The following is a 13,637-nucleotide window of genomic DNA, read 5'->3' on the forward strand; positions in this document are numbered from 1 at the left end:
TATATTCTTATCAATATTACTATTTAGAGGATTTTTCTCTTAAAATAAGAAACTCTTCTTGGCGCCTATTTTAGTATAAAATATACTTAAAGTAAGTGGGATATCCTCAAAACAAGAATACAATTTTTTCGGTGTAGAGATGATGTTTCTTGGATTTTCTTTTTCGCACAAAAAAATAATACGCCAGAAAAAAATAGTCAATATAAAGGTACAGTGTTAGCACTTCCGCACAAAGGAAGCAAATGCACCGTTTGATGTTACGATATATATTGGCCACGCGAGTGCACGTTTAAATATTCCACCGCAGCGTTCGCCCGAACATTGACATCAACAACTCGACTTGTAGGAGAAAGAGAAGGGAAACGCGTTTATTGGCGCTTTTCGACGAAGTTTGACGATATCCAAAATTTACATTCAAAACAACCGTGATTTGGTTCGCGTCGGTTTATCGCGCGAAACGCGCGGAGAAAATTGTACAAGCATATATTTCGCCGCTAATATATAAACAAGTTTTTTTAAAAAGATCGAGAAGAGTTTTTTATCCAAATTGAGTTTCTTTATCTTGACGCGTCGCTCAACTTGTTGTTCGAATTTTTTCGAATTTTCTTCACAGAAACGTCTTTAGGAACAAATGCGACAGAGACGTATTGCTTATTTTCTGAACGGACGCGCGACGACGACGTCGCCATTGAACGTGTCTCTCGTAACTGTGCAACAAAACTCAACTGTTCGAACATATATCCCGGACGAATAGTTTCTCGAGGAGACTCGCGTTTCCGCGTTCTTGCGGCAAATGAATAGTTCGCTTCAAACGAAACAACGTTCTGACCGAGGGTCGAGATTCTGGTTGTTAAGCTTTCACATAATCGTTATTATTACCGTTCATTTCCGGTGCGGTATTGTAGCGGTATTGTTGCGATTCGATTTTGCCATTATCTCCTTTGCCGCGCGGTGCCTCGGCCGAGTTGAACGTTGAAAAATTGTTGTTTTTAAATCGTTCGTCGGGAAGCGAGTCGTAACAAATTGCGGTGTTCGCCACTAGGGAGCAACGTTATCTCGAGAGAGAGAGAGAGAGAGAGCTCGCGTGCTGCAGCTCGACGCAAAAACGTCCGCGTTCTAATGACAACGACGGTACCATGAACGTCGTTCATTGTACCCCGTTCATCAGATATGGAATTCCGGTACTCACGGAATGCAGAATTCGGCGGAACGTCTAATAATTGTAATCACACCGGTCTCTCGCATATTCCGTCGCAAGAATTGAAGCAGTTTCATTATCGTGTATTTAAATTAAACGTGCGCGCGGAATGTTCTAATTTTTTTTGTTTTGTGTTTTAATTTTAAATCCACCTTGTGAGAAAGTACGTAGAAATATTGAACAACAAGTGGGGTTGTTGACTGTAAACGTACTGCTTGCTCGTTAACGAAACATTACGGTACGATAATTCTCTATTTATAGGCTTGCAGCAGTCGATTCGAATATTACCACACGGCGAAGTCTATAAAGCGCGTCTATATAGTGGTAGCGTTGCACCTGGTGTTTCACGAAACAATTCAGCTGCGATTCAAGATGAAGTTGCCAGGTAGAAGTAATGTGTACGCTTTTAGGAGAAAGGTATATAGGAATAATAGATACTCTCGTTTTAATCACACATTTTCACCGGTGAGTAGTTCAATGACTTTCTTTCGGTGGTTACAAGAAAGTCCGGAAAGTTTCTATAAAATATCGTACAAATCGCATGATGTATCGCGTGACGATTGCAACATCGCAATTTTCGCGGCGCGCTTTGCATATATAAAGATCAATTCTGTATATTACCAAACGCAATAACAATTATGGACCGCGACACGTTCTCAACGGGAAATTTGACATGCAATATTAATTAACGGCTTATAGATGGAGAACCTATAGGTTCGAGATTATCCGCATATCCGCGGGCTAAATATGTCAAATCAATCCTATCGTAGCCGTGTCGCTATTATCGCTTCTTGCGCGTGGTTCACGTTACAGATCGCGTAATTAAAAACGTATATGCGGTAAATTGATTTTATAGCGACAAATATATATTTTTTTGTTAAGTGCACTGTAAGAAAATCGTGTAAATTTGCACAAAAAAATACATGTAAATATTACGTTATTGATAAAAAAAAGTGCGATTTAAAAATCATGTGTGACTCTACGCGCGAACATATTTTTTATTCTATACTGTTTAAACATATTTGCGTTTTTAATTGTTGAAATTTGATATAAACAATATACGTGTATTATAAATGATAAATATTATGTAAATGTGCAATATAGTATTTTATACGTTCGCGCGCGTGTAAATTTACAATACGTTCGGGAAGTTATTGTTGTCGGTCTCAATATTTCTCTCTTTTCTTGTTGCAATTTTACATCAAAATTGTTTACACAGTGTGCAGCGCGTGACAACACTATAACAATTTTTTTCACAAATATTTACGGCGTAGATTTCAAAATGTTGCTCGAGCAATTATCGATACGCGAATTGTTGAAACGTTAAAAAGAATTTGATGGGAGGATTTGTATGACAGATGAAACGATTTTGGTTTATCGACGATGTTCCGCAAACTTGGACACGGGGCTCAGTTTATAAGCGAATGTTTACACGCTCGCGCGCGCAGCCTACATTTCCGTGCCAATAAAGTTGCCACTCAAGATTCTACGGTTTTATAGAAGTATCAATAAAACCGGGTTACTATCCTATCGTGAATATCAACGAGTTCGGTGTCAGCTGGGAGAAGCTCGCGAGAGTCCTGGCGGTGGTACGTCGTGTGTTCGCCGACGCGGCGACTATTAATCCGCGAGGTTAAAATTAAATATGAGGTCTGAATAAAGAATTCTTCCAGTCCGCAGTGAAGACGATCCCACCGTTGGTTGGACGCGTCACCCGTTGAATAATACAACGACTTTAATCTCTTTCGGTTTGTTATCGCACCGTGAAACTCCGCGACGTGTTGTCACACGTTTCTTAGGACGTAACTTTTCGCCGAGATATCTCTCGGCGCCTCGAAGAAGAAGAAGAAGACATTCTTGCGCGAATGCAGTAACTGTCTGTTTCTTTCGAATTTCAGATGATTCTTACATATTGCAAAGCAAGAGCCAAGCGTGTTAACTAAAAAAGGTGATAATATTTTCGCGAAAATCTCGCTGATAAGAAAATAGCTAGGATTCTTCTTTCACAAACGCGAAAAGTGCAAAGTTTTCGCAATCAAAATGTTTTATCGTCTATAGATTATTAAATAAACTCTGTGTTATTAATATCGTCACTCCCTACGTATAATCCCGTAACTCCAAAACGCAAATTTTAGAGGAGAGCAGTTTAAAAGCTTAAAGCTTCATATATTTTCTCTAGTTAAGGAATCTTTCGATTTTAAATTTTTACCTTACTTATGAATATTTTTTTTTAATATTTGGTGACCATAAAGAACATGACTTTCTAAGTGTCACTATGCAATAAACTGAAAATCCCGTATGTGACACTTATGTAATTATACGTAGGGAGTGACGATGTTATGAAAAAGAATCTGCATAGCTAGAAATAATTCTGTTGGCGCTAAAAGATAGCGAGATAATCATGTCGAGTAAAAAATTAGAGATTTTCTGAGATCATTTTGTAAACCAGACACGTTCGATATTCTTGTTGACAATTATGCTGGTTTTATAGTTTATGTTTATGCGCATCGACGAAACTCGCTCGGGAAAAAACGCCGGCGTGTGATAAATTAAAGGATTTTATCGTAAGCTGGCTTTTGCTCGCGCGTTTCTCCGAGAAATTGTCAGTTGGTACTTTGAAAAGTACCTTGTTGGAAACCTCTCTTTTCCAGCTTGAAAACTTACCGACAGCCGATATCTGAAATCCAATCGAGGAGGATTCACTTCTAGTTTATTTCTTTATTTATTTATCCATGGTAAGTATCACATCATTCTACGCTTTTAAACATATATATATATATATATGTATTTTATTATAAGTAGTTTTATATAATTGACATATTTCCCCGCTGTTAACAATTTTAATATATCGCATGTTTACGAAAGTACAGTTTTCAAAGGAATGTTCCAAGTGCTTTAAAATTAAATTACTTTTTTACATACACATATATATATTATACATTTTTTAATATATGGTGAGAAGGAGGGAAATGGCATGAAGTATTTGTTAATACACACGCGCATTATTTACGTGTACTAAAAATCTCGGGAAAGATAAAGATACTTTTTTTATCACCTTTATGTGACTAGACAAACAATCTCACGAGCATTTATTTGACTTTCCATCTGACGTTTACTCGTCAAATTTTAATTTGACAATAAAGGATTCTTCTTTATGTGGAATATTTGATCTAGAAAAATGGCTTTATCTTTTATGTATTTTACATATAAAAAAGCGCGTTCAAAAGGAATAACAATTTTTCTTTGATATACATGTGCACGTCTTCTCTGCGTCTCTTTTATTTCTCTCTTTTCTTTCTTCTCTTTCCTTCGAGTGTATAAATCCAATCATTGCGCCGCGTGAAGACGATAACGAAATAAGTCAATACAAGTTCGTTCCATCAGAAATTATGCCGCAGTGGTTTTGCTAGCATAATTTCCTGACTGGAAATTTCTCTGACGATATTATAGGTCCCCCCCCTCTCTCTCTCTCTCTCTCTCTCTATCTCTCTCGCACGCGCGTATTCTCCCATAGCGCTTTCATCAATGGCGGCAGCAACGCGTATCGGAAATTCCCTTCGAGGAATACTCGATATTCATATTGAGTTTGCTCGATTTTGCGCGACCCAGCAGAATTTCAGGCGTAGATCTACTTTTGGCCGGGAATATGAGAAGGTAAATACAAAAATCTCAAACCGGTAGAAATGAGGAAGAACGATATAAGTAAGAGGAAAATCAAATATGTCGGTATATAAGAGAAGAGATATGTTAAAGAAGATATGTTCGAGTCAATCAGAAGTTCGCACGGGATTTAACACGTTGTATTTTCCAGTTCAGATTACCACGAAATGGAATCACACAGAGATATAAACCGAAAAATCTCAATTTTTCAACCCGTAGAATTTTTTCACGCAACTTATCTCTTTGCATAATATTATACGTACACACACGCGTGCGCGCACACACACACACACACAAAGTGTTTGCTGTGTGATGAAATATATGCAGTGATCTGCATACAAATGTGCATGATCATCCGCCGCAGGATTGTAATTAGCGCATTGTACTTACCCTTGATGAAATCTACCGCCATCTCAAGGCCGTACGTGTCCTTGTCACAGTCGTCGAGTATATGCGCCCCGATCTTGACACCGGGCACGATTCCACGATCGTTGATCGTGTCCAGCGTATACAGCATCGCTTCTAAAGCTTGAACTCCACCCTGCGGCATTACCGGGCCGCACGTAATATTGTCCTCCCTTTCGTGCACCATCATCAATCCACCGAGGACAAGATCACCCTCCACCACCGCGCTATGTTTTACGGGCCACTGCTCCAGAAGCACGTCATCGGTTGTCGACGAGTCGTTCGCCGAGACATCTCGAGAGGTTAAGCCGCTTCTTTGAGAAACCGGATCGATCGTCGACACGGGATCGTGTTCCGTTTCGTGTTCCTCCTCGTGCGAGTTAATGGGTTCGATCGACGACATAGTGAAGACTTTTTTAACGTCGAGATCGAATACGTTTCCGTTCGAAAGATCCGGAGTAACGAAGTTGTCTACTTCGGCCATCGGTGTCGATCGTTCGAGCATGACCCGCGGAATCGGTGACGTCGAGATCACGTTTGCCGTTTTCGGAGCGTTTAATGGGGATATCTTCGTCGAGTTTAAATCACCGAAATCCGTTCCCACAGACGTTCTCGTATGACGTTCATCGGACTCAATCAACGGACTCGATCGCCACGTGTTCTGATACATTGAAAACGGTAGTGTTTCCGTAGTTGTGAGAAGTTTTCTCGTGACAGATGACGTTTGATCCGCATTATTCGGTCGAGTGGCCAAGACGAATGGACTCGCGTTAAACTTGATCAGCAAGTTTGTTGTAGCCGGTGTAGTGTCGAGTGTCTTCGATGTTTCGAGCCGAGTCGACGCGAAATTCCCGAGAGCGTCTCGAACTTCGTGACGTTTGTTTCTCCGATATTTTGAATTACCGACACCGCCGTTTGGCGAATAAATTTTAGATCCCTCACGCACGCCACGATGATTTCCTCGTCGACTCGTCGATTTGTCTCTGACGTTTTCTAATTTGAACGTGTTCGTTGTAAATGTGTTTGCGAATTGCTTGAACTCATTAATCTTCTTCCGCACTCCTCCTAAATCATCGCTGACGTTTGTTACATCGGAAGAAGCGAATTTGCTTACGATCGAAGTTTTCGCGGATTCGTCCTCCTCGTCGAGTCTCGATTTTTCATCGCTTCTCGTCGCGGTCGCGCGACGGGTGGGCTCGGTAATATCGATCGGATCGAAATTCGCGGAATATTTCACGCGATTATGATTCTTTCGCGCCGAGAGATCTATCCCGAATTTTGACATGCTCGATAGACCAGAAACATTCCTGAGGCTCGTTCGAAGCACGCCACGAACTTCGGCCTCGAAGTCGGTTGTCCGCGAGCGCTCGCAGTCAGCGTCGAGTTCGACGTGTTGTACGTGCATCGGATTCTTATCCCGCGTGACTGAAATACGTTCCGTATACGTATCTAACTTTGTCTCGTTGATTTTCCCGGTGGATAAACTAGATAATGGATCACGTTCATCGGCGCGAGGTGGTCTATCGCGCGTTGCGTAATCCACATCGGTAATCATCTTCTCCGCGTCTCTTCTTCTCGGTCGTGATCCGCTAAGATTCTCTGTCTCGCTATTTGTTTTTGCCTCGCCGCGGATATTGTTCGACGAAACGTATGCGCGTCGCGAACCGACAGACGTATCGCGCGCCAACGCGTCTTCCCGCGTACGAGAACGTTCCGCAAATCTGATTCCCGTGCCAGTTAGACGAATGCCGCGCGGATTTTCTACGCGAATAGCAATCGAATTGACGTTATTCTCATTTTCTTTTCTGTTCCCGCGTACGTCTGAGTATTTTACTTTAAATCCCGATTTCGAATATCCTCCGCGAAGTTTGTACGCAATGATCGTTTGAAACTCGTTCAAAGGTTTATAGGATCTCGGATCTTCGTCTTTCGAAAAGTGATACGAACTTATCGCGTTCTCGTCGTCAACGACTTCGCCGTTTGCATTTGAGATTTCGAAGTCGGCGATTAACGTAGTCCAGGCGACGTTTGCAGAACGATCGTAAGTTGAATCCTCGGCGATTGCGCTATCGGTGACGCTCATAATAGCTTCCACATTCTCACGATTCTGATCTCCTTTTAAACTCGAACGACTCGGCAGTGTTATCTTCAACGTTTTAGACTCGTTTTTCGCGTACGTCAATTTATTATTTGCGCCGTTTCTCATCGACTCGAAACTTTGAGAAACTCCTTCGTTCTTATTACGTTCGCGCATCGCGTTAACTTTCCTAAATTCGGTATTTTCCATAGTTTCGAATTGCTTCTTCGAACTATCGAGATTTTTGCGTACGTCCGGATCGTTATTTTCGCTTGGCGAACGCCTCGGGAATTCGTCGGGGAAACGAAATGCGATCGGTCCGTATTTATTGTCGATTCGTCGCTTCTCGCGCCTCTTCCACCACTCGATCTTCTTCTTTCCGTCGAACTTCTTGCGAACATCGCGTCTTATCGCTCTTTTCCGTTTGCTCGAGAACACGTGGGTAGTTATTTTTTTATGTCTCATTTCGGCTTCTTTTAATTTCGGAGAATACGATACGGCTGCATTCGATCCGAACTTGCGATAATTTCTTGTGTTCCGCAACTTTTTCACGGCAATGAGTTTTGACAGTCGCGCTTTTTTCGTTGCCGTTTCTTCGGTAGTCGACCGGACATTTTTACCGTCACTATCTTTGAAGTGCTTCGGTGCAGTCACTGCATTTGACATCACCGCGTTGCTCTTTTCACAGTCACTCAGACGTAAATTGGAATTTTCCGTATTTTTGCATTTCGGAGAAACTGCTTTCGCACGCATTGACGAACGATCATTCGATTTGAAGCCCTCCTTTATGCGTTGCAACGCGAAGCGATCGGTAGTTTTCCCGTCAAAAGCGGGGGACATCGTTCTTTGAATTTTGTAAGAAGTGCGTTCATCGCTGATCCGCAGATTATTGAAGATTCGTTCGCCGCCCAAGCCGCTGTTCAAAATCAAGAAGATCGTCCACGTGGCCAGAATGGCCGTCCGACCGAAGTTTCGCCACATTACCTCTTTGTTGCATTAATCATTGCCAGAGCCTGGAAGAGAAAAACAGACACACGTTTTACGCTAAATTACTTGATTATTATTTGGTGAATTATTATGTTTTGCGAAACAATTCGCTGATTTCGCGTGTTTTACACGAGAACAAAACTTTTTCTTTTTTTTTGAAAGAAAAACAAAAATCTATTTATAAATCGATCCAGGACGTACAAAAAAAAAAAAAAAAAATAAATAAAAGAAAACAATAATAGGCGCAATTGTTAAGAGACGAAACATAGCGTTCGCCTTTGGATGAAACTATAAACGCGGATCAAACCGCCGTGAAATTTCCACTGGCTGTACTACTCAATAGCTGCACAATTGGCTTGCACGCGGCCTGTGTCACAACCGAACCGGCGCAACAAAACGGACAATCTTTGTCACGTGTCATACTGCTGCGGTATTTGTAATTTGATTTGGACACGATGTTCGGGCGGATCCGCAACTATGTGCTACTACTGGCTGCGGACGATGCGGTTCTCTAATTTCGATGCATTCCACTGCGCCGCTCAGTTAAAAGGGGTCTATGGAGGGGAACGAGAGGGGCGTCGCGTCGAGCGTGATGCTAACGAGTCGGTCGCAATTACCCCGTCAAATAGCTTTGAGTCTCATTTTAATCGAGATGGAAATCAGTTCACGATTTCTCGTACTTTTGAGCCGAGCGTCTCTCTCGCAATTAAGAAATCCGGATGGAGAGATTTCGCATTAACGTGTGCCGTCGCGTCATCAGTGTGACGCGCGTAATATTCACATTAATTAGAAACTTTAATGAACATTGTATATTTTTATACGCGACACGTCTCGTACAGTTTATATCACGTTGCACATTCTGGATTATGTGAGTGCATATTTCTAATCTTAAAAGATGAACGAAATATCTCTTATCTCGTCACGCGATACACCGTGAATAAACAGTTTACGTCACGAATCTCGACTCACCAGAAATCCAGATTATACGCTTTACTAGGAGGACCTACGTTCATCTCCAAGCTTAGGTTCTAAGCTAACTCAAGCTTAGCTATGCACAAGCAGTGTACAAAGATGAGTTGAATCCACACACAGGTACGACATATATAAAATTGTTGTTATAAACAATAAAAACAGCAAAGTTTTATCGTTAAACATAAAATATAAAATTCCAAATTAATGAATTCAATGAATTTCTTAATAAATCACTATGAAAACGTTGATGTTTACGTCATTTTTTAATTAAGTTCGAAGTTGTTTTTTTTTTGGCAACATTTATTTTATTTTATTTTACAAATTATTTTTCCAATTATATATTTACATACATTGTGTAATATTTTTAAACTGTCTGGGAATAACAAATTGAAAAATTATTAAAGTGACGGTACACTTTTTTGATTAGAAGTACACTTACACGCAGATACGTTTATTATCTTTTTTCTCTCTTTTTTTTTTAAGACACATATGAGTATCTCAAATATATGAAATGATATGGTCTTGCAAAGAGCTGGCAGTTAAGCGTGTCACATAAACTGTAACTACGAGCGACTTTATGTTGCACGTTCTCACGCTCGTTGAAGGAGCAATCCCATTTGTTCGTGCACCAAATGGCACAATAAGAAACGCAGTATCTTAGAAAGCTTTGTAATATCTGTTTTCAATCCTCTTCAATAAACTCGTCTGATATTTTGGCACAAAAATGGGAAACGGATAGAAGGTGGGAATTAAATTCAGTTGGCAATAATAACGAAAACGAGTGTATCGTCCAACAAAGGGATATCAAATTGTCAAAAATTTCCTGAAAAATTATCGTCGGAAGAAAAAGAACTCGTCGAGCGGTTCTTTCAACGAAATGAAATAGTAAATAAGTTTCCTAACGCATCCGGAGAAAAATACATGTCTTTCTTTTGTGCGGCAACGCCTACAAAAGTTTAATCGAAACTCTGTGTTGCCTTTGAAAGGCTTTCCTCGTTAACAGCATGTTCCGGCTGATAATTGCAGACGGTAGTGAGGTAATACCTGGCTTGTGGTTTAAGTACTTTCATTCAGCAGGACTCTATGAAAGAGAATTCCGGTGAAAAGAAAATATACTCGGTGTTGCAAACACCGAGTTGATTTTGACCGAAATAATAGAGAGAACACACAGTCGATTTGTCGACAAATACCATCTGTGTTCTCTGTTTTTTCTATGTCAGTAAATATTTTATTGCTTTGTAACAATTTTACGCGCACTATTTCTTTCTCTCTATCTTTCTTTGTCTCTCTACAAAGACGTGTTGTACATAACGCATACATACATACATCGTATAATAACGCACGAAGACATGTTTGCTTCGTTATTTTTATTGCTATCCGATAGGTGAGATCAGGATTGAAAGACTTTTCGATAAGTTGAATACGAAGACAAATGAGTACGCGCTTTTATCTACACGTCCCCTCCCGGCCAAGGGAATGCATCGTCTCTCGTAAATCCGCCTTTATACGTCCTTTGAGGCAAACGGTCGATATACCTGTCCGACCTTAATGACTTTTTGCCGCTCCAATCCGTCTGATTTACATCAATCTCAAAATTATCCCACGAGAGTTTCCAAACAATCATTCGCAAGCAATTCGCTGTAATAAAGATGTGACGCGCGCAAGCCGTTACCAAGACGACCGCATTTGCGTTAACGGTTCACGTGCAGCCTTTGCGACGTTTAATTACAGTCGCGACTGTGAGCAAACGAGGTTTACCCGTCGTCGACTATTGCTCTCATTGGCTCTTTCATTGCGACCTGATGTCACACTTGCAATTGCAGCGAAACGCACGTTGGAAATCTGTTGTCTACTTGTTTCACGAGATTGCTATTTTTTTTTTTTTTTTTTGCCGTCCTTACCGCAAAACAGTGATTTTTCAGATGTAGGTAGACACGTTTAGAAACCGTCGTTTTTCACACGGTCGCCGGTGACGTCACGCTTGAGAAAAAAAAAATATTGACTGTAATTTGACTGAGAAATACGAGCGAGCGAGCAATCTGTATGGAAATGCGCGACGCAATTTGTTTTCCGTAACTTTAATCGTGGATTTACGTTTGATTCGTTATGAATTTACGCTCGCTAGTGACTCGAAGGAAACGGAAAGAAAGAAGACGTATCCTCTCGGAGTGGTTAAGTTTTACGAATCTTCGCACGTTCGCGAGTTTACGTCGCCGAGTGGAACTATTATGAGAGAAGTGAACGTAAAAGCGCGCGGAATTAACGGAACGTTAATGACGTGCGATGTCCAACTATATGTATGAGAAGGAAGTAATGAAAGATCTACGAAAGAATGCGATAATGGCATTATTATATATTTCGAGGATCGTTAAAGTCAATTTACACGAACGTTTTCTATTGGAACATTTGCGATGATTAAAGATAGCTCTCTCTCTCTCTCTCTCTCTCTCTCTCTCTCTCTCTCTCTCTCTCTCTCTCTCTCTCTCTCTCTCTCTCTCTCTCTCTCTGTCTACTAGTTTTTTTTCATAAACATCGGTGCGACATTGATGTAGCATTAAAACTGTATGTTTTTTTTTTGTTTTATTGTGTCTTTTTGGTATTTCCATTCATTATATTGAGCTTCTTTCTCCGTTAGACTTGCGAAATAGCGAAAACAACGCGACAGATTTTTAATCACCGGCGTTCGTTTTTTGCTCTAGCGTCGCCTAAAGCTGCTGTCACACTGCCGCTTTGTGTCTGTTTCTTTCTGTTGTTGATTAAAAAACAGCGCAATGTTTCATTTCGTCTCTAAACACGGATATTGCATGAAATGATAATAATTTTCCGATTAACGGTCACAAATTGTTCTTAACAAAAAGAAGAATATAATTCTTGATATATTTTTTTGAAAACACGGAAAAGAGACATGTAATTGAATTTCTTGTATCTAATCCAACAGCATAATGCAATAATCGAACGATTTATGCGATAATTAACAGCGATTCCGTCTGATCGGATTACACTTAGAAAAGTAGAACTGACTGTAACACTTAACGTAACGGAATGTACTTCCTGTATGTACTTCCGCCGCGCTTCATTGGCAATTTTCATCATTTTAGGATCGAACGATAATCCATCAACGATTGTGCGTGTTCCGGGGGAAACGTTATTAGATTTTCTATAGCACACGAGATATCCGGTTATTTCCAGCGAGCGATTATCGTACTTCGAAAATGTTGTAATTGCCTCTGAAGTTTCCCGTCCTCAACTTCGTTATGCAACCTACTCGTGTATAAATTTGATCGATCAGTTGGGAATATTCGAGCGCACATTCTTTATTGATTTTTTCTTTTTTTTTATACGCAAGTGTGCGAGAGAAAATTGATAATAAATAAAATGACAAAAGGGATGCGCGTTGCTGTGCATCAAAAATTATATATAAACAAAATGTATAAATATGTAAAACAAACAGTGTATTAACATCAACAGTAAACACAAAAAACAATATGTTAATATCGCGTCAATATGTTTCTCGTAATTTTGCGCTACATATACTTAGCGGTTTGTAAAAATTAAAATAAGACTCATTTAATACCGCGTTCCACGTGGAATAATAAGTAACTTATGTTCTTGAATTGCGAGCATGAATAATACAATTATGAGGGGTTACACCATAAGGCAAGCTGCGGCAATTTACATAACTAGCACGACACAGGCGCGCGTTACGCGCACGCTATTATTGTTTTTATTTTAACGTGTTGTGTCAGTGAACACAATCTGTCACCGCTATGATAGCTAGTACATACGTTTTCCAAACCATATAATACACATTAGAGAGATGTCGCAGAAATAACGCATGAAAATCGAAATCAAGAAATGAGAGAGAAAAGTGGAAAAACAACACGTAACTAAAGTCACGTGACAGGAAAAAGTAGAAAAACACCTTGTGACTAAAGTCACGTGACAGAGAAAAGAGTAAAAAAGAGAATATTATATATATTATATATAATATTTTATATCTATATATAATACACACACACATATATATACATATATATACATATATATATATATACCGTAATCACGTGACCAAAGTCTCTGCCAAGATTGCGCGGCCGAGGTCAATGACCCCGCCAAGGTCGCGCGGCCGAGGTCAGTGACCTTACTATAGTATGTGTATAATACAATATAAAGTATAATAGTATGAATATATAATAAATTACATATATGTATAATATATATGTATATTATTTAATGTTATATAGGTAATTATGCAGTTATACGGACTATTTTCCGATCTCAACAATTTTGACATATGTTATCAAGGTCACTTCCCTGAACAACAATCTGAAGGTTTTA

At 39.9% G+C, this 13,637-nt stretch overlaps 2 protein-coding genes across 2 annotated transcripts in view; both read right to left on the reverse strand.

Annotated features, from left to right (window-relative positions):
* LOC109860108 (metabotropic glutamate receptor 2-like) overlaps positions 1-5,795 on the reverse strand; it is an 84,627-nt gene extending 78,832 nt beyond the window's left edge. The window contains exon 1 of the mRNA XM_020438976.1: positions 5,249-5,795. Coding sequence (XP_020294565.1) covers positions 5,249-5,768 — 520 coding nt within the window. The 5' untranslated portion in view covers positions 5,769-5,795. The remainder of the gene's footprint in view (positions 1-5,248) is intronic.
* Positions 5,796-5,895: 100 nt separating this feature from the next.
* On the reverse strand, positions 5,896-8,321 carry LOC109860111. Its single transcript, XM_020438980.1, has 2 exons — positions 6,167-8,321; positions 5,896-5,924 (listed from the first exon to the last, which is right to left on the reverse strand). The coding sequence occupies exons 1-2, from the start codon at positions 8,319-8,321 to the stop codon at positions 5,896-5,898; spliced, it is 2,184 nt and encodes a 727-aa protein (XP_020294569.1).
* Positions 8,322-13,637: the final 5,316 nt, after the last annotated feature.

Source organism: Pseudomyrmex gracilis, unplaced genomic scaffold (assembly GCF_002006095.1).
Source record: "Pseudomyrmex gracilis isolate BER0280 unplaced genomic scaffold, ASM200609v1 scaffold_330, whole genome shotgun sequence".
NCBI lineage: Eukaryota > Metazoa > Arthropoda > Insecta > Hymenoptera > Formicidae > Pseudomyrmex > Pseudomyrmex gracilis.